Consider the following 24,116-nt stretch of genomic DNA (forward strand, 5'->3'; position numbering starts at 1 on the left):
GGAGTTTAGAGTAAACCCCAGAAAGGCCTGGACCCTTGCGGGTTCTAGCCTTGATTTTTAGGTATTGACCATCCAGCCTAAGTTCTGCAACACAGCCATGACTTGTTCAGTTTTGAAATGCAGTGGCTCTCTGAATTCCCCACTATAAGGAAGTTGTCCAGATATGGTATTATAACTGTATTTTGAATGCAAAAAAAAGCTGTCACCTCGGCTATCAGCTTGGTGAATACCTTTGGCGCAATCGACAACCCGAAGGGAAGAGCTTGGAACTGGAAGTGTCTGCAACTTCCTTGAATGTAAAGAGCAAAGCTTAGATACTTTTGATGATCTGGGTGAATTGGGACGTGATAATACGCATCTTTGAGATCTATCACTGCCATAAAGCAATTGTGAAAAAGCAGTTTTATTGTTGAATTTATCGATTCCATTTTGAATGTATGGTTGTCTACAAATCGGTTGCGGCCTTTTAGATTTATAATAGTTCTGAATGAACCGTCCGTTTTTTTTTATTAGAAAGAGAGGGGATTAAAATCCCCTTCCTTTTTGACTGACTGGAAATTCCATAGCACTCGTTTGTTCAACAGGCTCAAGATCTCTGATTCTAGGGCCAGCTGTTCATCTGGGGATTTTCTTACAGGAGTTATCACAAGCGAGCGGCGTGGCTGCTGAAGGAATTGAATCCTTAGTCCATCTGTCACTATGTTGAAGACCCAGGGACTGGAGGAAATGTTTTCCCAGGCCTGAACAAAATGAGAAAGTCTTCCTCCAACTTGTGGCCTGGCATCATTGTGGAGCTTTTAGGAGGCGGCAGAGGGACCTCCGAACATATATCCGGACTCTTTCTTGTTCTTGAAATCCCACTTTCTTTTTTCTCCCGGGGGCGACCGCTACTAAATTTCCCCCTCCGAAAATAGGTCTACCTGGCGTCCGCCGAAAACCCAGGGAACCTTCCTTATTTGTCGCTCACTTTCTCAAGGACATCGTCCAATTTTTTGCCAAAGAGAAATTGGCCGTCACAGGGGATAGAACACAATCTAGACTTTGATTGTATGTCCCCATGGCATCCCTTGAGCCACAGAGCTCGTCTAGCCGCGTTTGATAGACCAGCCGACCTAGCTGCCAGTTTTACTGAGTCAGCACAGGTATCTGCTAGGAAGGCAGCCGCACCATGTAATAGGGGGAGGTTGGCTAGAATTTTTTCCCTTGAGGTCTTTCTATCTTTCAGCTGATCTTCCAACTGCTGTAACCATATCATAAGGGAACGAGCGGTACATGTTCCTGCAATGTCCGGCTTTAGACCTCCTGCTGCGGATTCCCAAGTATGCTTTAAAAAGGTTTCCGCCTTCTTGTCTAAGGGGTCTCTAAGTACCCCTGAGTCTTCAAGAGGGAGTGCCGATCTTTTTGATGATCTAGACACCGCAGCGTCAATTTTTGACACCTTATTCCAGTTTTCAGAGTCCTTTAGGTCAAAGGGATACTTCCTCTTTGAGGATGAAGGCAAGGCTCCTACTTTCTCAGGCTTCCTCCATTCTCTATTGATAAGTGCCTGGACCTTCGTGTTCACCGGGAAGGTGCGTTTTTTCTTTTTTTTTTAACCCTGCAAACATGATGTCTTCGAGGGACTTAACGGATTTATCTTCCTTTAACCCCATAGTGGTTCTGACAGCCTTTACCAATCTATATGTGTCTTCTATAGGGAAGCATGGTCTCCCCCCTCTATCACTGTCTGAAGAGGATGAGGCCCCACTACGACACTGTCCATCCGATAACACAGAGGAGTCAGAAGAAGGATCAGATAGGATTTTTCTTCTTTTCCTCAAAATTGTTGTAAGGGAACCCTCTACCTCTGATCTGATCTGATGACAGACCTGAGGCTAGCTGCAAAATCCGGGGTACCCTCACAGATAGTTTTCTGAATGCAGTCCGAGCAGAGCTCCTTCTGCCAGTCTATCGCTAGAGGGCATTTGGACATCGCACATTCCCTGTTCCGCTTCGTGGCGGTAACTTTCCTGGGCTCCTCCTGGTAATTTAAACACACAATAGGAGTCCCATTAGCAAATATATCTAGTGACATTCACGAAGATCACTCACCCTGCCACTGCGGATATCGGAATTGAAGACTGTTTCAGGATAAGCGACGCATCCCTCCTGGAGACTGTGGAGTCCTGAGAAGCTTTACCCTTCTGACTGGGACGACTGCTCCTCCTTCTGCTGGACCCTCTAGATCGGTCAGCAGACGGAGGTGGTGATGAAGGTGGTAGCGACTGTGGCCGTAGCGACAGCTGCTCCATGTCAGACATTATGTCAGGACTTTGAGCAGCGTTCTGACCCCAGGTGCTCCTTTATATAGGGAGATGGGCGGGGTCAGCCACCTCCAGGTCCCTGCGGTCTCCTACTGGTGATTAGCCCCCCCCCCCACCCCACTTCCGCAGCCGCCGCCAGCATTTTGCCATGCTGGCCGGCATTATACAGGGCGCCGCATCTTTTCTCCGGCGCCGCCCCCTGACATCACCGAGGCACGCCCCTACCCAGCGTGCCCCGCGCCATGACGTCAGAGGCGGCAGGGGGAGGGCGGCGCGGCGGTGTACGGAAGCCCAGGACTCCTGCACCGCCTGCGCCCACACGTGCAACAGGTCCCTGGGGAACATGCGGACGGCGCTACCAGCACCTGAAGGCCGGCGCCACGGACAAGAGCCCGCTCTTCCAGCGTCGGGACAGGGCTGGGTAAGTTTCTTCAGCATGACAGCCGCCTGATTACTTCATGAGGATTCCCATCAAGGACAGGAAACCAACTGAAGCGAGGGAGAGGTGCCGCCCTTTTATTTCAGATGGTTTCCTGTCCTAAAAGGGCGGATCCTCTCTCTCAGGTGTGCTATCATGGGTGAAGGGAAAAAGCCTTAGTTACTTACCGGTAACGGGATTTTTCGGAGCCCATGACGGCACCACGAGAGAGAGGATCCGCCCATCAAGGACAGGAAACCTACAGGTTAAAAAGGGCGGCACCTCTCTCCCGCCTCAGTTTAAGTTAACAGAGCATGAGAGGACCGCCAAGGTTAATTACAAGACAAAAAACACAATATTCATTTTAAGCCAATGACTTTAACTAACTTTCCCAGAGGGTGCAAAAAAGGAAAATAACCTTACGGGGGTGCAAAACACCAGTGCAGTGAGGGAATATAAGGGTGCTGTCATGGGCTCTGAAAAATCCTGTTACCGGTAAGTAACTAAGGCTTTATTCGTACTCCCATGACAGCACCACGAGAGAATTACAGAGACGAAGGAGATTAGGGAGGGACCACAGCCTGAAGCACCCTTCTCCCAAAGGTGAGATCAGAGGAATCACCCAAATCTAACCTATAATGCCTATAGAAGGTGGAGGGAGAAGACCAGGTGGCAGCCTTACATATGTCTTAGGGGTTTCCATCGGTCTTCTCGGCCCAGGAAGTTGCTACTGCTCTGGTGGATTGTGCCCTCAACCCCTCCGATACTTCCTTATCTCCCGAAGAGTAGGCGAGGGTGATGGCCTCTCTAATCCACCTCGAAATTGTAGATTTTGAAGCTTTACAACCTTTCCTAGCCCCCTGATGGCATATAAATAGGGAACTATCTTTCCTAAAACTCTGAGACTTCCAGATATTTAAGTACGCACCTCCTAACATCTAATGTGTGTAGTTTCTCCTCTTTCTGATTTTTAGGGGGAAAACAAAAAGTTGGAAGATTTACCTCTCGAGTCCTATGAAATCGTGAGACTACTTTTGGAAGAAAGGCCGGGTCAGACCTTAGTACAATTCTATCATCCAGAATTCGAGTAAACAGTGGGGATACAGAAAGAGCCTGTATGTCACTTACTCTTCTTGCCAAAGTTAGGGCTGTTTTAATAAGAATAATTTTATGGGAGGCTGAATGTAGGGGCTCGAAGGGAGGGTTAGTCAAGGCATTTAAGACCAGGTTTAAATCCCAGGGAGAGGGTCTGGATTTAATAATAGGTCTACACCTGAAAGAGGCTTTTATAAACCGTGCTACCCAATAATTAGCCGCTATATCAAAAGAAAATAAGGCTCCTAAAGCCGAAACTTGTACTTTCAATGTACTAGTGGTTAGGCCCTGTTTTAAACCCCGCTGTAGAAATTCTAGTATCTTCCCAATAGGGGGCTCATCCTCTGGTTTGAATTATGAAAAGGACAGGAACTTCCTCCAAGTTCTAGCGTAGATGCGGGTAGTAACGGGCTTTCTGCTACATAGGAGAGTGTTTACTAAATTTGTGGAAAACCCCTTTGCTGGTTAACAGCGCCCTTTCAAATTCCATGCCGTTAAATGGAGATTTGAGGCTGGAGAATGGGAAACCGGACCCCGAGTGAGAAGGTCCGGAATGACCCAGGGGTCTGATATTAACATTCTCCGGAGACAAGAGAACCATGGTCTCTTGGGCCAAAAGGGGCATATGAGGATCATTCTGGCCTTGTCCGCCCTGATCTTCCTTAGGACTGACGGAAGCAGGACCATAGGAGAGAATGCATACGCCAAAGGAAACTCCCAGGGAATCATGAAGGCATCCACTGCCAGGGGCCTTTCTCTGGGGTTTAGAGAACAAAACATTGCCACCTTTCGATTGTATTTTGTCGCAAACAAGTCCACTGTTGGAAGACCCCACATTGCCACAATCTTGGAGAATATCTGAGGGTTCAAGGACCATTCTCCTTCTTTTAGGGAATTGCGGCTGAGAAAATCTGCTCTGACGTTTTCTTTTCCTCTTAGATGAACAGCAGAAAGGGAGAGAAAATGATCTTCTGCTTTCTGAAGAAGTCTGTCTGCTACTCTCATTAAGTCTTTTGAACGGGTTCCCCCTTGATGATTTATATAGGCTACTGAGACTTGATTGTCTGAGAGTATACGGACATCCTGGTCCTGTAAATATACAAGGAACCCATTGAGCGCATGAAGAACCGCCAAAAGTTCCTTAACATTCGAGGAAAACTGTACCTCATTGGTTGACCAGGTCCCCTGAATTAAGTTACCTTCAAAATGAGCTCCTCAACCTGTAGAACTTGCATCCGTAGTCAAGACTGCAGTAGGTTTACTTTCCCAAGGGACTCCCCTAGAAAGATTAGTGTATACCAACCACCAACGAAGGGATTGTAAGGAGCGAGGGGCCAAGGTAAACTCCTGGTCTAGATACCCATCTGGAATTGAGTCGTTATATAATATATCCCATTGAAGAGCCCTTGAGTGAAAGTAAGACCAACGCACCACGGAAAAGCTCGAGGTCAGGGTCCCCAATAATGACATGGCTCTACGGAGTGACAGATGGATTTTTGCAATCTTTTCCTCTGACAAATGGCAGAACTGTCTTTCTGAATCTAAAATGACCCCCAGGAACTGTTCAGCCTTTTGTGGTGTCAACCTAGATTTTTCCAGATTTAGAAACCAACCTAGGCCTTCTAGGACAGAAATTGTCACTTGAAGGTGGGCTTCGCATTGTACAAAGGAGTCCCCCACTATCAGGAAATCATCGAGGTAAGGGATTATCAAGATGTCTTTTTCTCTTATATGGGCCATAACCTCTGCCACTAGTTTGGTAAAAACTCTCGGGAATATTGTCAACCCAAAGGGAAGGGCGGTATACTGGAAGTGTTTAACTACCCCTTTTATTTTAATGGCCACCCTCAAATACTTTTGATAATCCCTGTGAATGGGAACATGGTAATATGCGTCTTTAAGATCCAAGACCACCATATAACAGTGGGGAAAAAGTAATTTTATTGCCGTTTTTAATGATCCCATTTTAAGAAAACTATTTAAGGATCTTAAATTTATGATTGTCCTGAAGTACCCATCTGGTTTGGGGACCAAGAAGAGCGAGGAGAAGAATCCGTGTCCCTCTTCTGTTTTCGGAACCTCAATCAGGACGTTTTTGTCTGTTAGGTCTTGAATTTCCGATACGAGGGCAGTCTGCCGCTCTGGGGAGGAACTAGAGGGAATAATCATGAATCTTCTGTAAGGAAGGGCTTGAAATTGAAATTTAAGACCAATTAGGCTCAAAATCCAACTGCTATGTGTAATACGTTCCCAAGCCGGGAAAAACAAAGACAATCTCCCTCCCACCTGGACAGATTGTGATTCCCCTGGCTTCTGCTCATCTTTGGAAGAACCACCAAAGAGTAGGCCTCTACCTTTGCGACCTCTTTCTTCAAATTTTTCCTGTTCTCTAAAAAATCTTCTTCGGACAAATTTCTTTCTCCGAAATGATTTCTTAAGAGAGGGTAGAGATACAGACGGAAACCCCTTCTTAGGATCTCCAGCTTTTTCCAAAAGTTCATCCATGGTTTGGCCGAAAAGATATTCCCCCTCACAAGAAATTGTACAAAGTCTAGATTTCGTTTTTACATCTCCAGGCCAGCACTTAAGCCATAGGGCTCATCCTCAAACGCGTCAGCAAGAAAGGCCGCTGCACCCTGGACTAGGGGAAGGGAAGAAATAATCTCCTTCCTGGAGACACCCTTCTTCAGTTGGTTGTCTAGCTGTTCCAGCCAGACCATCAGGGCTCTGGATGTGCAGGTGGCAGCTACTGCTGGTTTCAGGGCTCCTGCAGTAGTCTCCCATGCACCTTTCAAAAAGGTATCTTGTTTTCTGTCCAGGGGGTCTCTTAAAGCTCCCATGTCATCGAAGGGGAGAGAAGACTTCTTTGATGCCTTAGCAATGGCAACATCAAGCCTTGCAGCCTTTGACCAAGAGGAACTTGTGGCATCAGATACCTCCTTTTGAAGGAGGGAGGAATGCTGCCCTTCCTCTCTGGCTTTTGCCACTCTCTATCAATAAGATCTTTTAGTATTCATGGGGAAGCATCTCTTCTTTTTCTGACCTAATCCCCCAAACATTACATCCTCCAAAGATTTTTCTGGTCTAGTGTCCACAACGCCCACGGTAGTTCGGACAGCTTTTACCAAGGCATCAACCTCATGCAGAGGAAAACATTGTCTATCAGATTCGCTATTAGAGGAAGAGAGAAAGTAGGAAGAAATGTCTGAGATATCGGGAGTCTGAGCCTGGTCGACAGTCCTGAGGAGAATGCCTGGCCTCAGAATTCCCTCGCAAAGCCTTGCCTATTTCTTCTTTAATTAAAGTCTTTAGACCTAAGGAAAACCCTAGGGTTTCTTCCGTCATCACCCTGTCAATACAAGCTTGGCACAATTTAACATATGCATCAGGGAGCGGATGGCTGCATAGGGCACATTCCTTATGTTTTGATTTAAATGAACATTTTTGGTCTGAAAAAATTATAGACAGAAGGAGAAGAATTAGTAGAACTTTCACAAAGATTCCACTTACCCCCTGGAATATGTGGTACCGTAGAAACAGAGGAATCCTTCTTAACCGGCGGAGAATCACGCCAAACAAAAGGACCTTCCTTCCTACTTTTTGCATTGAACTTCCTAGTTGAAGGACTGGACCCAGACCGGGAACGACGTTGCACCGCCTGTTGTGAGGGCTCCCCAGAGGGCTGCTCCACCAGCAGTTGTTCTTGCTGAGGTGATAGCTGCTCTTGTGAATCTCCCATATTGAAAAAACAATGGGCTGGGAAGCACCTCTGTATGCTGCCAGGTCCTTTTTATACTGGCCATACCTGGTACCTGTATTTCAAGTAGTCACCAGATACAACGCAAACCTCTAGGACGGGGTGATTGCTCCAAAGTTAACTTTGGGGACCTTCAATAAAAGAGAAGCCTATTGTCCACATATACAGGAAGAGCTCACCCGCCTGTGCGCCAGAAGAAAATGGGAGCAACGCAAAAAAAAAAGGGCTACATATCGGCCCAGAAGTAGGATATAGATTTCTCTAGACTAAAGCCAGACAAAGCATCAGAGTCCGGCTGCTGCACCTGCACGTTGGCCAACAAGTTTACAGTCTGTATTAATCAAGGATATAGTATGGTTAAGACTCGGGCATGTGAGGACAAGGTCATTACGTGAGCAGACGAAGCAATAGATCCCAGTTCTGGGCGTAAAGCCTGAATGGCACTCGTTTTATGTCTGGCAGAGGGCCATCTCTGGTTCACATTCAGATTTGCCCTTACATGTAATTTTTTTGTAGCTATCGATCAGTATCTTGAAAGATGCAGTTCCCAAAATGGGGGTCACTTAAATATGCATCTTTCCTCCTTCTGCCGTTCCCAGTATCAGGTTGCAGACACTGCAGAAAGCTTTCACTTTGCATTGGTTCCTCCGCTTATTCGTTTCTTGCCCCCTACCCTCACGGATGAGGGGTGCAGTTGTGACCGCTGGGTTGGGAGAATATTTTAACACCTTAAAAAGCTTTTGCAAACCTGAAACCTCCTCAAAAGATTCCCCCTAAAGTCCACACTTGTTCCTTCATTTCTGAGGCTGTTGCAGTCGGGACAACATGGTTTTCCTACTCGCCGGGTTACAGACATTTAAAGGGGTATTCCAATCTCATAGATCCCCTCCCAATATGTAGTAGGTGTAATATTAGCAAATTCATCCGATTAGAAATGTAGTATAGTTTTTCTGATTCACTATGTCTTCTTCCTCACGTGTGCGCATTGCAGGACCTTTAGGTATCCACTAGCAACTAGCTGTCACTATATCAGTGGACGTAACCATGGATACCTAAGGTCCTGCAATGCCAGCACATGAGGAAAGACATAGCGAATCAGAAAAACTATACTACATTTTTAATTGTAGGTATTTGCTAATATTACTACACCTACTACATATTGGGATGGGATCTTGGAGATGGGAATACCCCTTTAATAACCAAGGTGAGGTGAGATATTAGAAGAGAAATTCATATTTTCAAAAATACTAATGTATTTTATTTTTTTTTAAACTGATTAATGGGCGACAATTTACAACAAATACAATGTCAGGAAAACGTGTGAATCAGTTGGATGAGTAATTTCATTACTGAAGTTCTTCCCACGTAATGGGACGCGTCACATTCTCACTACCGCACCTGAATGCTTCATATTTCTGCACGTCGTCATCTGGTGCCATCATGGGGCCCGGAGCCGATGCCTGACCCTGCCCGACTGGCAACTCCGGCTGAGCAATCCTTCCTGCCACTGCTCATCTACCAGCTGAAAATGGGATTAATTCACAAACGTCACAAAGACAGAAGGGCAGCGGGGGGGGGGGGGGGGGGGGGGCAGTACGACCAAGGGGCAGCGGGGGGGGGGGGCAGTACGACCAAAGGGCAGCGGGGGGGCCAACTACGACCAAAGGGTCATCGCTCGACCAGTTCTATCCTCAGCACTCACAGCTCCAGGTTCATTGCTCATCTGCATGGTTAACAGACAAAACTGATGTGGAACCGCTACAAACCCCACAGCCAACTGCATGATCCAGGACACACCCCTCAGCTGTTCACGGGCCCCTGAGACGCACCCCTCGGCTGTTCACGGGCCCGAGACGCACCCCTCGGCTGTTCACGGGCCCCTGAGACGCACCCCTTGGCTGTTCACGGGCCCCTGAGACGCACCCCTCGGCTGTTCACGGCCCCCCCCCCCCCCCCCGAGACGCACCCCTCGGCTGATCACAGGCCCCCGGACGCACACCCCCCCTCGGCTGATCACGGGCCCCCGGACGCACCCCCCTTCGGCTGATCACGGGCCCCCGGACGCACCCCCCCTTGGCTGATCACAGGCCCAAAGCTGATCACTGGTCCCTGTACACACCCACAGCAGGCCACGGGCCCCTGTACACACGTTGCATTAGGTGGGCCCCGGTAACCCCCCTACAGACAGGTCTCGATGTCTACCTGGTCCCTCTACAGCGGTTACACACCGCTGAATACAACTTCTCCAGGAGTGACGAGATGCTTACACACAAGTTTCAGTTTAATGGGTGAGGACTTTACAAATACTGATAAAATACACAGCGCACTGCGGGGAGGTCATACAAAGTATACATAAATTTAGAACAGTTCAGCAAGAATCCATAGGATACATCATATGTATAAAATAAAAACAGTATAACAGTAGAAATGGAGCATCAGGGTCAGTATGGCCGATCACGTCTGTCCTGTCTGTGATCCCCCCTGAAACACAAGAACATCGTGGTTACTGGATCTGGTCGTACAGCTCAGGAGACCCCTCACCACCGTCCACGTGTGGCAGTCATATGGCGTAACGCACAAAAATGCAACTGCAGAATGTTAACAACCATAAAGCGCTTGTCACCAACACTCATTCAACTCACCTGGAATCCATTTTGCCTGGTCCGTATCCACCCCGGTCTCCGCCTCTTCCACCCCGGAAACCTCCCCTGTCGCCACCTCTCCCTCTGAAGCCACCACGGTCGAAGCCTCCACGGCCTCCGCCTCGTCGCTCCTCACCAAAACCACCACCTCCTCCACCACCACCACCTAAAAGTACCAGAAAATTCAGTGAAGTCATCTGTGCAATAACAGCTTCATTACAGGACAGGGTTAAATCCAAATCCTCACCCATGTGGGCACCACCCGGCCCTCCGGGTCCGTCGGGCTTTGGAGCCTTGCACTGATTGCATTCATTTCTCCAGGAGAAGTTCATGTTCTCACAAGTCCTAGAAGAAGAAATCAGAACATGAGGGGACGACCTGCCGGGGAATCACCAGGCGGCGGGGTCCACGCTCCTCTACTTACGGGTTTGGACATTTCCAGTCCCCAGCTCTCTGCTGTCCTCCGCCACCACTGGGGTATCCTCCTCCGCCGCCGCCACCACCACCACCACCTCCTCCTCCCCGGCCGTTATTGCTGGGACCACCAAATCCTCCACGCCCCATAGATCCTGAAGGAAAATCAATTGATCAGCAACTAAGCAAAGTAGCACATGGCAGGAAGATCAGCAGCCAAACCAAAGGCTCGTCCAGTGCCGCTCACTATACGGGGAGATCAGCAGCCAAACCAAAGGCTCGTCCAGTGCCGCTCACTATACTGGGAGATCAGCAGCCAAACCAAAGGCTCGTCCAGTGCCGCTCACTATACTGGGACATCAGCAGCCAAACCAAAGGCTCGTCCAGTGCCGCTCACTATACTGGGAGATCAGCAGCCAAACCAAAGGCTCGTCCAGTGCCGCTCACTATACGGGGAGATCAGCAGCCAAACCAAAGGCTCGTCCAGTGCCGCTCACTATACTGGGAGATCAGCAGCCAAACCAAAGGCTCGTCCAGTGCCGCTCACTATAATGGGACATCAGCAGCCAAACCAAAGGCTCGTCCAGTGCCGCTCACTATACTGGGACATCAGCAGCCAAACCAAAGGCTCGTCCAGTGCCGCTCACTATACTGGGAGATCAGCAGCCAAACCAAAGGCTCGTCCAGTGCCGCTCACTATACGGGGAGATCAACAGCCAAACCAAAGGCTCGTCCAGTGCCGCGCACTATACTGGGAGATCAGCAGCCAAACCAAAGACTCGTCCAGTGCCGCGCACTATACTGGGAGATCAGCAGCCAAACCAAAGGCTCGTCCAGTGCCGCTCACTATACTGGGAGATCAGCAGCCAAACCAAAGGCTCGTCCAGTGCCGCTCACTATACTGGGAGATCAGCAGCCAAACCAAAGGCTCGTCCAGTGCCGCTCACTATACTGGGAGATCAGCAGCTAAACCAAAGGCTCGTCCAGTGCCGCTCACTATACTGGGAGATCAGCAGCCAAACCAAAGGCTCGTCCAGTGCCGCTCACTATATTGGGAGATCAGCAGCTAAACCAAAGGCTCGTCCAGTGCCGCTCACTATACTGGGAGATCAGCAGCCAAACCAAAGGCTCGTCCAGTGCCGCGCACTATACTGGGAGATCAGCAGCTAAACCAAAGGCTCGTCCAGTGCCTCGCACTATACAGGGAGATCAGCAGCCAAACCAAAGGCTCGTCCAGTGCCGCGCACTATACGGGGAGATCAGCAGCCAAACCAAAGGCTCGTCCAGTGCCGCTCACTATAATGGGAGATCAGCAGCCAAACCAAATGCTCGTCCAGTGCCGCTCACTATACGGGGAGATCAGCAGCCAAACCAAAGGCTCGTCCAGTGCCGCTCACTATACTGGGAGATCAGCAGCCAAACCAAATGCTCGTCCAGTGCCGCTCACTATACTGGGAGATCAGCAGCCAAACCAAAGGCTCGTCCAGTGCCGCTCACTATACTGGGAGATCAGCAGCCAAACCAAAGGCTCGTCCAGTGCCGCTCACTATACTGGGAGATCAGCAGCCAAACCAAATGCTCATCCAGTGCCGCTCACTATACGGGGAGATCAGCAGCCAAACCAAAGGCTCGTCCAGTGCCGCTCACTATACTGGGAGATCAGCAGCCAAACCAAATGCTCATCCAGTGCCGCTCACTATACGGGGAGATCAGCAGCCAAACCAAATGCTCGTCCAGTGCCGCTCACTATACGGGGAGATCAGCAGCAAAACCAAATGCTCATCCAGTGCCGCTCACTCTACGGGGAGATCAGCAGCCAAACCAAATGCTCATCCAGTGCCGCTCACTATACGGGGAGATCAGCAGCCAAACCAAAGGCTCGTCCAGTGCCGCTCACTGCTCACCTCCTCCTCCTCCTCCACGCCCTCTCCCGCGCCCGTTTCCACCTCCGCGGCTGTTGAAATCTGCTCTCCTTGTGGCAAAGGAGACCTTAATCGGGTTACCAGAGAATTCTTTCCCTGTGGAGAAAAATCACTTCGATTTAACACCTCAAGGGCCAAACATAAGAGCCCGAGGACGACTCGCCAATCCTGAGGCCACTCACCGTCAAACCAGTCAATGGCGGCCTTTGCAGAGGGGGGGTCATCGAAGGACACGGTGGCCTCTCCCTTCAGCTTGCCGGTCTCCCGGTCGGTGTACAGGTTGATCATGGGCTGTCCAGTCTTTTTGTTTGTCTGTGTAGGAAACGCAACATTTAGTGGTAAAACCTGTATAATGGCAGAAAGTCAGCAAATATCTCATTCTGATGTACAATTTCACTGCTCATTCAATAATGAAACCCAAGTACAAAATGATTTTTTGCCACAATTATGCATTTAGTTAAGAATTTTTTTTTTTTTGTCCTTGGGTTTAACCTCATGATAGGACGTATATTTCCTTGCCTTTGATGCGTGCTCACATGCTGAGCCCGCATCTTTCCATGCACATGATGGCTGATTTAATCAGCCATCAAGTGCCTTTAACACCACTCCGACTGCGGCAGTTAACCCCTTCGCGGCCTTTGGATTTTCCGTTTTTACATTCTCGTTTTTTGCTCCCCTTGTTCCCAGAGCCATAGCGCTTTTTTATTTTTTGGTCAATATGGCCGTGTGAGGGCTTATTTTTTGCGGGACGAGTTGTACTTTTGAACATTACTGGTTTTACCGTATCGTGTACCGGAAAAGGGGGAAAAAATTCCAAGTGTCGTGAAGTTGCAAAAAAAAGTGCAATAGCACAGATGTTTTTTTTTTTACATTTTTTTTTACCACGTTCGCTGAATGCTAAAACTGACCCGTCACCATTATTATTCTCCAGGTCATTAAGAGTTTGTAGATACCAAACATGTATAGGTTCTTTTTTATTTAAGTGGTTAAAAAAAATCCAAAGCTTGCTAGAAAAAAAAAAAAAAAAAGAAGGCGCCATTTTCCAAGACCCGTAGCGTCTCCATTTTTCAGGATCTGGGGCCGGGTGAGGGCTTATTTTTTGAACGCTGAGCTGAAGTTTTTATTGATACCATTTTGGGGTAGATCCGATATTTTTGATCGCCCGTTATTGCATTTTATTGCACTGCTGCGGTGACCAAAAAACGTAATTCTGGAGTTTAGAATTTTTTTCTTATTACGCTGTTTACCGATCAGATTAATTTTTTTTATATTGATCGGGCGATTCTGAACACTGCGATACCGAACATGTATGTGTTTTTTTATTTTGAATGGGGCGAAAGGGGGGTGATTTAAACTTTTATATATTTTTTAATTTTAATATTTTTAAAAACTTTTTTTTTTACACTTCTTGCTTGTTTCTATATTCTCCATAGGAGACTAGAAGCAGCAACTGTCTGATCGCTTCTGCTACTTATAGGTGATCAGCAGATCACCTCTACGTAGCAGAAATGCTCCTGTGCTATGAGCACCGACCACTAGGTGGCGCTGAACCAGTATACAGGTGACAGAGGCGGCAGATAATCGGAGCAGGCGGTCCCCCATCTTCTGACTGCTTCCTGCACTCACCTTGATTATTCCAATCTGCTTGAAGTAGTCAGCGACCGACTCCACGGTCACGTCCTCTCCGAGGCCTTGCACAAAGATGGTGTTGTTGTCGGAGTTATCCTGCTCGGCTGTGGGAGAAGCAGCGGTTAGTGATCGGTCGTACACGGCGGGGGGGCAGTATATAGTCAGGGGGTATATACACTCACGCATTTCATGTCTGGGGGGTCCGCCTTCACGTGGTCCTTTGAAGAGCAGAGAAGAGGTGGTATTACAGGTCTGACGGCAGATGCCATCCGCACCCCCCCCCCCACCACCACCACACAGAAAGCGGTTGTATGATCGCTCAGACTGGCCATTCTGAGACCTTTACAACACAAGTCTACCCTGGAGGTTACGCTGGGCCCCCCGGCCCACCATGTCCGGCACAGAACCAATATTACTTATAGTGTTGTACCCTTATAAAACGCACAATGTGGGATCATCAGGAGTGAACACCTTCCTATTACTCCCTTAGATTTTAACACCTTTGTTTTGCTTTTTTTTGACCAATACACCTTTTACCTTTTTTTTTTTTTATAATACCTCGGTTAGTAAAACCTTAATTATTCCTCGTTACCAGCACCGCATTATTTTATATCACACCTTTTAACCATTTCATCGCTGGAGATTTAGCTTTAACCATTTTTTACACTTTTAACACTTTTTTTTACACCAGATTTATAGGGTTAACGGAGCCACGACCTCTTGGCACATGCATTGACCAGTTTTTTTTCCTGCCTCCCGGATAATTAACCAGAACGCCCCGGCAGCTTCTGCTGCGACTGAACACCACCACACACATCACCCGGCAAAACGTCTGCAACTAAACCAAAAATATAATATATAGACTGAACGGGAAAAATAAAAGTGCACTGGCACCGAACACGTGGGATGAGCCCTCCCCGATCATCTCATCATGAATGAACCCAAAAGAAAATGAACAGTAACAAGAATTCGTGTTGGAGATTTGACAACTCTTTTTTTTTTTCACTTACCACCAAATTTACTGAATCCTCCCCGTTCACCACCGCTGAGAAGACAATTAGGAGACATTGAGGTTTTGTACTGAGATCCCCGCGGCTACAGAAGTCCTGCTCCGGCACGCACGCGCCTAGGGGCGCACACGCACTAACGTCTTGTCGCTCTACATCTAGTGAACCACCTTTAGCGCTCAGCAGCGCAGACACCATTTAGTTTTGCCTTTTATGATATTTGTGGTTTATATCAATACCATGAATTTGTATAGATTTTTCACCATAGGCCGGTGCTCTGGGGCACTCCGGCAGTGACCGTCCTGTAATGCTAGGCTTATATATGGCTATACTCTGCTGATATATAAAGCTAGTGTGAAAGCTGACGACACCTTGAAAACCTGTAGCACATAAAATGCAGAATTTGTTAACAAAGCAGAGCAACACAGCAAACATGGCAGTTGTATTCCTGAGCCGGCATATCCATACTCACCTCCGGCGTCCGAGCTCTGCCCCCCCAACCCCACCATTGTCAGTGATCCCCCCCCCCCCCACATAACCATCACACAATCCCAGCACATCGGCCGTAGCCGTAGACACACAGACCTAGGGTGACGCTTCTTACGTCTAGGACACTTGTACCTTGTAGTGAGACCTGATACCCGGGTATCATGTAAACACTTCTAGATATATTTTTTATCACCAATCATTGACCATGTTGTATATTTTTTTTGCTTAGCGTGGTACACGTGGAGTTGTCCCCCTGCCTGCACTGACCAGCTTTTGGTCTGGATGAACCTTTGCCGTACATTTACACCCTTGAACCCAGATTCGGAGTTGTCGGTTCACAAGCGGTAAACGCATTTGTAGTAACACCCTGGTTAACGCCTCACTGCGACAGCCAATCAGCATCCAGACATCTGTGCTCCGCCCACGCACACTGCCCATGGTCAGATACCTACCCCATGCCGCCGCCTCTTCCGCCACGGCTTCCTCTACCGCCCCGGTCGAAGCCTCCGCGCCCACCGAACCCTCCACGGCCTCGGCCTCTGCTATCAGGTCCACCGAAGCCTCCTTGGTCAGAGCCACCGTAGCCTCCACCTCCACCCATGGATGGAGAGTCCTGGTTGTATCCACCAGCTATGAGAAAGAAAACCCATCAGATCTTCAAGGCAGAGTGAGGAGGGCAGAAGCACACGTCCGGATTGATCCTCTCCACGTACACCCGCTGCTGTACTGGGACTGCTGCTGGCCGTAGCCCTGAGGAGGCGTGTAGCTTGACTGTTGCCCGTAGGAGCTGGGCTGCTGACTGCCATAGCTGCTGCTGCTCTGCTGGCCTCCGTAGCTGGACTGGTGCTGTCCTCCTCCGTAGCCGCCCTGCTGGCTGCTGTAACCGCCACCTCCACCACCACCACCGCTGCTCTGCTGACTGTAGCTGCTGCCCCCCTGTGGTGGCTGCTGGTAGGAAGAGGACTGGGAGTTGCCGCCATAGCTGTGAGTAAAGCAGAAGAGCACATTAGACTCCAGGGATGACCACCTCGGATCACGGCGAATGAAGCGATCACCCACCTTCCGGAATTGCTGCTGGCCGGCGGCTGCTGAGAGTAGCTGGAGTAGGATGACTGAGACGACTGCTGCTGGCCCCCGCTGTAAGGAGTCTGCGAGGTCTGTGAGCTGCCGTAGTTACCCGCCCCGTATCCTTGTGGAGCAGACTGCGAGCTGTATCCGGCTGTATACAGATAACCACGTTATTAATGGGACGTGAACCACGAGAGATGGGCAGAAAAACAAGACTCATCACGAGAACTCACAGCTCTGCTCCTGGCCGTAGGACGAGCCGTATCCGCCACCCTGACCGTAGGACGACGACCCGGCGGACTGGCCGTAGCTGCCATAGCCCTGCTGGCTGTACGACTGGCTGCCCTGCTGGGAATAGCTCTGTGCCGGCTGCGAGGGGTACGCCCCATAGCTAAACAGGGGGGGGGGAGACGCAAGAAACAAGTCAGATGTGCAAGACAGAAAAAAAAAACAAGAGCCTGAGCGGTGCCTACAGGGGGCGCAGCGTGGGGCCGAGCCTGGAGGGGCGACCTGTCTACGCGGAGGGATCCGCTACTAAAAAGAAGTGCTCATACATTGGACAAGGCCCAGGAGGACTAGCTTTAATACAGAGGGGCAATCTAATATGGGTCAGTACAGAGACTACTCTGGTCATTGATTTACACGGCATCTATAACATGGGGAATCCTACACAGGTTACAGTGAAGGATTCTCTTCTGTACAAGCAGTGAGACTGAAGTCATTGGGAATTCACTACACGTGTTCTGACCGGTGATCATTATATTGTTGGCGGTGGTCTGTGATCCTGAAAGGAATAGACCGGATAGTACGTGGCCTGTCAGGGAGGACGGGGCATCAGGGGTCTCTGCAGTGAGATTCCCCCCCGTATAATATCTACATATAAGACACACGGCGAGTGTTGTGAGGGGGTGAAGCGCCCCCCGTCTGGCTCCGGTGACATCTTACCCTTGGCTGGCTTGTTGGGTGTAATCTGCAAAGAAAGAAAAGCAGAAGATCAGCGGCGCTGCGGCACCTCACCACACACTAAGGTCACAATGGCGACACCGAACCTGTATAACAAAGCTCCAGGATGGTGCGGGCGGCTGCGCCCATCAGGGTCACACTCAGGCTGCAGACTTCCAACAGTGAGCGGTGTAGGCAGGAGCCTCCACTATTGCCCATGTGAGTGCACACTTCTGCTCACACTCAGACTAGACTTGTCCACTTTCAGCGCAATTCTACTGAGGATGAGCACGTCTAGTCGGCATAGGACTGAATAATGGGGGGCACGTGAGCGCCCACTGGCAATACCGGAGAATACGGACAGGGAGCTGGACTCAAGTCTGCAGTCACGGGGAGCCTGGACACCCCCTTTAAGCCTCTTTTACAGTCAGCCGATGAACAAGCTCTTCTGATATAAAGTGCAGTCAGCTATTTGCCATTTATGTAATCTGGAAAGCCTGTTGGTCAGCAGCAGCTCCTATACACCGGCTGTACGGCCTTAGGATACAGACGGCCTATTCTTCAGATCGGCAGTCCGTATCCGATAAATGGGGGGTAGCACATCTGGCACCCACCCCCTCCCTACCAATCTGCTGTGACGTACGCGAGGAGGGGACAGAGGCCCCATCTTAGAAGTAAACCACAAGGCACCGCCCTCTTGTCGCTTTCTTCCTAATACACCGAGTGGTGCTCGTTTTCAGTCCTAGTGGAGGGACTGAGCTGCAGTACCGAGGACGGCCACAACTGTGTACAGCGCTCTACACATCGCCATGTACTGAAGCTGCAGACAACCGATAGGCGGAAGACCCTCACTGATCTGATTTTGATGAACAAAGGTTATCAATAATTACGTTTTGGACAACACCGATCTCAGATCTACACCATATTTCAAACTATATGCACAATTTAGAGGGAAAACCAGCACATCATTCAGGGCAAAAAAAGGGAGCGGTCACTATGGGAAATGACGCATTTTATGTAGACTGATCTGACATTTCGCAGCCTTCGGCTACCACATTCATTACCCCGCAGCCCCTTTAGTGTCTGGGCTACCACATTCATTACCCCGCAGCCCCTTTAGTGTCTGGGCTAGCATATTTATTACCCCGCAGCCCCTTTAGTGTTTGGCCTACCACATTCATTACCTCGCAGCCCCTTTGGTGTTTGGCCTACCACATTCATTACCTCGCAGCCCCTATAGTGTTTGGCCTACCACATTCATTACCTCGCAGCCTCTTTAGTGTCTGGGCTACCACATTTATTACCCCGCAGCCCCTTTAGCGTCTGGGCTAGCACATTTATTACCCCGCAGCCCCTTTAGTGTCTGGGCTAGCACATTTATTACCCCGCAGCCCCTTTAGGGTCAGGGCTAGCACATTTATTACCCCGCAGCCCCTTTAGGGTCAGGGCTAGCACATTTATTACCCTGCAGCCCCTTTATTACCCCGCAGCCTCTTTAGGGTCAGGGCTAGCACATTTATTACCCCGCAGCCCCTTTAGGGTCAGGGCTAGCACATTTATTACCCCGCAGCCTCTTTAGGGTCAGGGCTAGCACATTTATTACCCCGCAGCCTCTTTAGGGTCAGGGCTAGCACATTTATTACCCCGCAGCCTCTTTAGGGTCAGGGCTAGCACATTTATTACCCCGCAGCCTCTTTAGGGTCAGGGCTAGCACATTTATTACCCCGCAGCCTCTTTAGGGTCAGGGCTAGCACATTTATTACCCCGCAGCCCCTTTAGTGTCTGGCCTGTGACTGCAGGATCAGGTGGAGGGAGAAGGCTTCATGCTGGATCTCTTCTGTGCCTTTGACTTCCGGTCATGTTCCCACACGTGGTTTAATTCTGCGTAGTAACAGCAGCAGCCAATCATCGGCACGGAGAGTTCTACAGAGAATCACCACAGCAACGAGCCACGCCCCCAGCCGCGCGAAATGGCGCCAAGTCACCGCGCGGAGAGAAAATGGCCGCCAACCGCAACAAAGACAATGGAAGGTCCGGCCGAGAAACAGGCGGCGGCCACCAAATCCCGCAGCCGTGATAGGGCGTGAGGTAATGACCCACACAGGGCTAAAGGGCACAGAAAAAGCGGCTCTGTCAGTAATAATAACCGCTGATCTAATACTACAGCCAATGCTATAATACTCCAGGACATTATACCGCACCGCATTCAGGGATCACCGGCCTCTTACCGTTGGTCGCCATGATCGCTGTCCCGGCCTGTTACACGCTCCTTCTCCTCTGTCTCTCCGCGCCGCAGTGACGGGGGCGGGGTCTGTGCAGCCTCTTATATACACTCGGACCGAACCATCTGGCTGTGCCTGCGAGGGGGGGGGAGGCGGGTGCAGGACTGGTATCGTCCTGTGACGATATATAAAGGCTTCAGTCATAGTTCTGTGTGATAATTCCACGGCACTGAGTGAGGTAATAGTTTATAATGACGGCAGCTTTCACTTTAGGTGATAAATATGTTGAAATTTAACTTTTTTCTCTTAAATTGTGTAAAACATCGTATTACGGACGCACACAGTCGTGTCCGCTATCGTTGTATAAGTTTCTGCCTCAGTTTCCTCGGCGCAGAGCTGTCTGACACCGCCATTTGTGCCGTGAGAGACCGTCGGGGTCGGCGCCATGTTTTGACAGAAAAATTGCGCCACGTGCTTCCGGCAATGGTTATAGAGGGCCCTAGTCTCATTGCCGGGCGGCTGTGGTGCAGTTGGCGGCCATGTTTGCCCCCTCTACTCCTCTCCTTTTTCTCAGGGCGGCGGTTTTCCTTCATTTTCCTGTCAGTGAGGGACGTCCCGAAGCCCACGATGGCCGCCGGTGGGGCGTGAAGCCGCCATTGTGTGCAGAGACCACAGGAATTGACCGCTTTCATCCAGAACACGGTGACCAAACTCCCAATAGGGACAAATATGGCAGCCGGCCGCGAATATGCCGGACGACATGGCGCAGTCGCCTAGCAACAGGCGGGTGAGGTGATGACAAGATGGCCGACGCCCAGCGTTTCCACAGAGTTTCTCTCAGGGCGGCGGGTTTCCTTCATTTTCCTGTCAGTGAGGGACATCCTGAGCCCACGATGGCCGCCGGTGGGGCGTGAAGCCGCCATTGTCTGCAGAGACCACAGGAGAAGCCGCCGTCGTCCAGAACACGGTGAGAAATCTACCGACCAAAGTCCCAATAGCAACAAATATGGCAGCTGGGCTCAAAGATACCGGACGACATGGCGCAGTCGCCTAGCAACAGGCGGGTGAGGTGATGACAAGATGGCGGACACCCAGCGTTTCCTCACAGGGTTCACCGGTTTACTCGTACCCCAGCTTTCTCTGACCTCTTGGGTCGTCGCGGCACGGAGGAATTTACGAGCCGCCATTTTTACGACATGGATCCTCTGAGGGAAAAACGTCCTGCGTCCTGTCAGATAAGTTTGCGCAGTGATGGCGGAGTCTCTGTTTCCTTCACATCTGGTCAGAAAAAGGTCCACACGACTGTATTGCGGTACAGGTCCCTGTGTGACCGGGACTAACAGCGTCGTAGGGGGTCGGAGCGGACGGTACGGTCCTGAAAACCTTCCCTGGGTTATTCTCAGCCGTGAAGTGACGGCACAAGCTCTGTGTGTCACGCAGCTGCCCCCCCCCTGTTCACTGAAGATGGTTTCTCCCATTACTAGCAGAGACCAGTCTGGTCCCAACTAAAGGACAAAGAATGGGGGGGGGGGGGAGGGGTGCGATGGCTCAGGCGGTACATGGAGGACAGATGGTCAGAAATGTCAGCACAGGCAGAGCAGTGATGTTAACGTCTGTGGGGAAAAAGTTTATTTGGTCGCCTCATCTGACTCATTGTCCGCAGATGCGACACATGATAGTGGCCTTCCCTCTAATGCCACTGGGTGGTGCCAAACTTTTGCACATTACAGGTGTAAAGATCCCCATATAATTGGAGACCGGTTACAGCCACACCTAGTATATAGGCTCCACCCACAGTCACCCTGTCTATAGGCTCCACCCACAGTCACATCACGTATAGGCTCCACCCACCATCAAGCCATCTATAGGCTGCACCCACAGTCACCCCATCTATAGGTTCTACACAGTCACACAGCTTTAGGCTCCACCCACAGTCACCCTGTCTATAGGCTCTACCCACAGTCACATCACGTATAGGCTCCACCCACCATCAAGCCATCTATAGGCTGCACCCACAGTCACCCATCTATAGGTTCTACACAGTCACACAGCTTTAGGCTCCACCCACAGTCATTCCATCTATAGGCTCCACCCACAGTCAACACCATATATAGACTCCATCCACAGTCACCCTGTCTATAGGCTCTACCCACAGTCTCCTCACGAATAGGCTCCACCCACCATCAGGCCATCTATAGGCTCTACACAGTCACATAGCTTTAGGCTCCACCCACAGTCATTCCATCTATTGGCTCCACCCAGTCAACCCCCTCTATAGGCTCCACCCACAGTCAACCCCCTCTATAGGCTCCACCCACAGTCAACCCCCTCTATAGGCTCCACCCACAGTCAACCCCCTCTATAGGCTCCACCCACAGTCAACCCCCTCTATAGGCTCCACCCACAGTCAACCCCCTCTATAGGCTCCACCCACAGTCAACCCCTCTATAGGCTCCACCCACAGCCACTCATCTATAGGCTCCACCCACAGCCTTCCCCATCTATAGGCTCCACCCACAGTCTTCCCCATCTACAGGCTCCACCCACAGTCTTCCCCATCTACAGGCTCCACCCACAGTCTTCCCCATCTACAGGCTCCACCCACAGTCTTCCCCATCTACAGGCTCCACCCACAGTCTTCCCCATCTACAGGCTCCACAGTCAACCCCCTCTATAGGCTCCACCCACAGTCAACCCCCTCTATAGGCTCCACCCACAGTCAACCCCCTCTATAGGCTCCACCCACAGTCACACTCATCTATAGGCTCCACCCACAGCCACTCATCTACAGGCTCCACCCACAGTCTTCCCCATCTACAGGCTCCACCCACAGTCTTCCCCATCTACAGGCTCCACCCACAGTCTTCCCCATCTACAGGCTCCACCCACAGTCTTCCCCATCTATAGGCTCCACATACAGTCTACCCCTGTCTATAGGCTCCACATACAGTCACCCCTGTCTATAGGCTCCACATACAGTCACCCCTGTCTATAGGCTCCATCTGCAGTCACACCCATGTACAGTTGTGCTCAAAAGTTTACATACCCCAGCAGAATTTTTCCTTTCTTGGCCTTGTTTCAGAGAATATGAATGATAACAAAAAATTTTTTTTTGTCTCCACTCATGGTTATTGGTTGGGTGAAGCCATTTATTGTCAGTCTACTGTGTTTTCTCTTATTAAATCTTAATGACAACCAAAAACATCCAAATGACCCTGATCAAAAGTTCACAGACCCCAGTTCTTAATACCGTGTATTGCCCCCTCTAACATCAATGACAGCCTGAAGTCTTTTGTGGTAGTTGTGGATGAGGTTCTTTATTTTCTCAGATGGTAAAGCTGCCCATTCTTCTTGGCAAAAAGCCTCCAGTTCCTGTAAATTCCTGGGCTGTCTAGCATGAACTGCGCGCTTGAGATCTTCCCAGAATGGCTCAATGATATTGAGGTCAGGAGACTGAGATGGCCACTCCAGGACCTTCACTTTGTTCTGCTGTAGCTAATGTACTAGCGTTAATTCATCGCACTCTCTGTAGGGATAGACTCTTAGTAGTGGTGAGTAGCGGCGCGGGCTGCGCCTTGCTTATGGCAGCCCGCGCCGCTACTCCCCACTACCAGCTCAGCCCTGCCGTCGGCCAGTCACTGACTTCTACTAAACTACTGAAACCAGCATTACCTGGATCACTAAGAGTCTATCCCTACAGAGATCTGACTCCTGGTCTTAAGAATAGCCTAAATCCTCAACCCCTACATCAGCCAGCAGCAATAGCGACTGAATTGAATAAGGCCAATTTAGGCCGAAACGTCCCAATATATTGTCGCCACCCATCACTGGTCTGATTAATCTAATTTATGCTCTATCAATGAATTACACTTTATCACAACTAAGAGAATGCGATGAATTAATGCTAGTACATTGTCTTGGGCTCACCAGTCCATTGCATCTGCACCTCGCCTAATGACAGAGTGCACGCCAATTTATCTACTTATCTGTTGTAGCTAATGACAGGTCGACTTGGCTTTGTGTTTTGGATCGTTGTCATGTTGGAACGTCCAAGTACGTCCCATGCGCAGCTTCCGAGCTGATGAGTGCAAATTTGCCTCCAGTATTTGCTGATAACGTGCTGCATTCATCTTTCCTTCAGCTTTTACAAAGTTTCCTGTGCCTTTGTAGCTAACACATCCCCAAAACATCAGCGATTCACCTCCGTG

At 49.9% G+C, this 24,116-nt stretch overlaps 2 protein-coding genes and 1 long non-coding RNA gene across 7 annotated transcripts in view; 1 reads left to right on the top strand and 2 right to left on the bottom strand.

Moving 5' to 3' along the window:
• Positions 1-9,153, bottom strand: part of LOC141162596 (uncharacterized) — a 19,402-nt gene extending 10,249 nt beyond the window's left edge. The window contains exon 1 of one of the 2 annotated variants that reach the window (XR_012250790.1): positions 8,972-9,153. This is a non-coding gene — a long non-coding RNA (uncharacterized lncRNA). Of the gene's footprint in view, positions 1-7,326; positions 8,614-8,971 lie in introns of those variants that run through there. The other variant, XR_012250791.1, reaches the window with a different exon arrangement.
• Positions 9,154-9,836: 683 nt separating this feature from the next.
• FUS (FUS RNA binding protein) lies at positions 9,837-20,127 on the bottom strand. 3 transcript variants are annotated; one of them, XM_073648863.1, is made up of 15 exons: positions 19,915-20,034; positions 17,690-17,714; positions 16,978-17,135; positions 16,736-16,895; positions 16,390-16,658; positions 16,129-16,306; positions 15,191-15,225; positions 14,363-14,398; positions 14,178-14,284; positions 12,734-12,863; positions 12,534-12,647; positions 10,640-10,784; positions 10,463-10,560; positions 10,216-10,381; positions 9,837-10,054 (listed from the first exon to the last, which is right to left on the bottom strand). In XM_073648863.1, exons 1-15 carry the CDS (start codon positions 19,925-19,927, stop codon positions 10,015-10,017), a joined length of 1,674 nt encoding a protein of 557 aa, XP_073504964.1. In that variant the 5' UTR covers positions 19,928-20,034; the 3' UTR covers positions 9,837-10,014. The 3 variants fall into 3 exon arrangements, with proteins under 3 accessions (XP_073504964.1, XP_073504961.1, XP_073504962.1); XM_073648860.1 differs by lacking the exon at positions 15,191-15,225 and having other exon boundaries at positions 19,915-20,127; XM_073648861.1 differs by having other exon boundaries at positions 14,178-14,398.
• LOC141162597 (up-regulator of cell proliferation-like) overlaps positions 19,596-24,116 on the top strand; it is a 31,310-nt gene continuing 26,789 nt past the window's right edge. Inside the window, exon 1 of one of the 2 annotated variants that reach the window (XR_012250792.1) lies at positions 19,596-19,774. The gene's annotated coding sequence lies outside the window, so the exon portion shown is untranslated. The remainder of the gene's footprint in view (positions 19,775-24,116) is intronic. The other variant, XM_073648859.1, reaches the window with a different exon arrangement.

The sequence above is a fragment of the Phyllobates terribilis genome, unplaced genomic scaffold (assembly GCF_046119375.1).
Source record: "Phyllobates terribilis strain yellow unplaced genomic scaffold, ASM4611937v1 Scaffold_9__5_contigs__length_417890890, whole genome shotgun sequence".
Lineage (NCBI taxonomy): Eukaryota > Metazoa > Chordata > Amphibia > Anura > Dendrobatidae > Phyllobates > Phyllobates terribilis.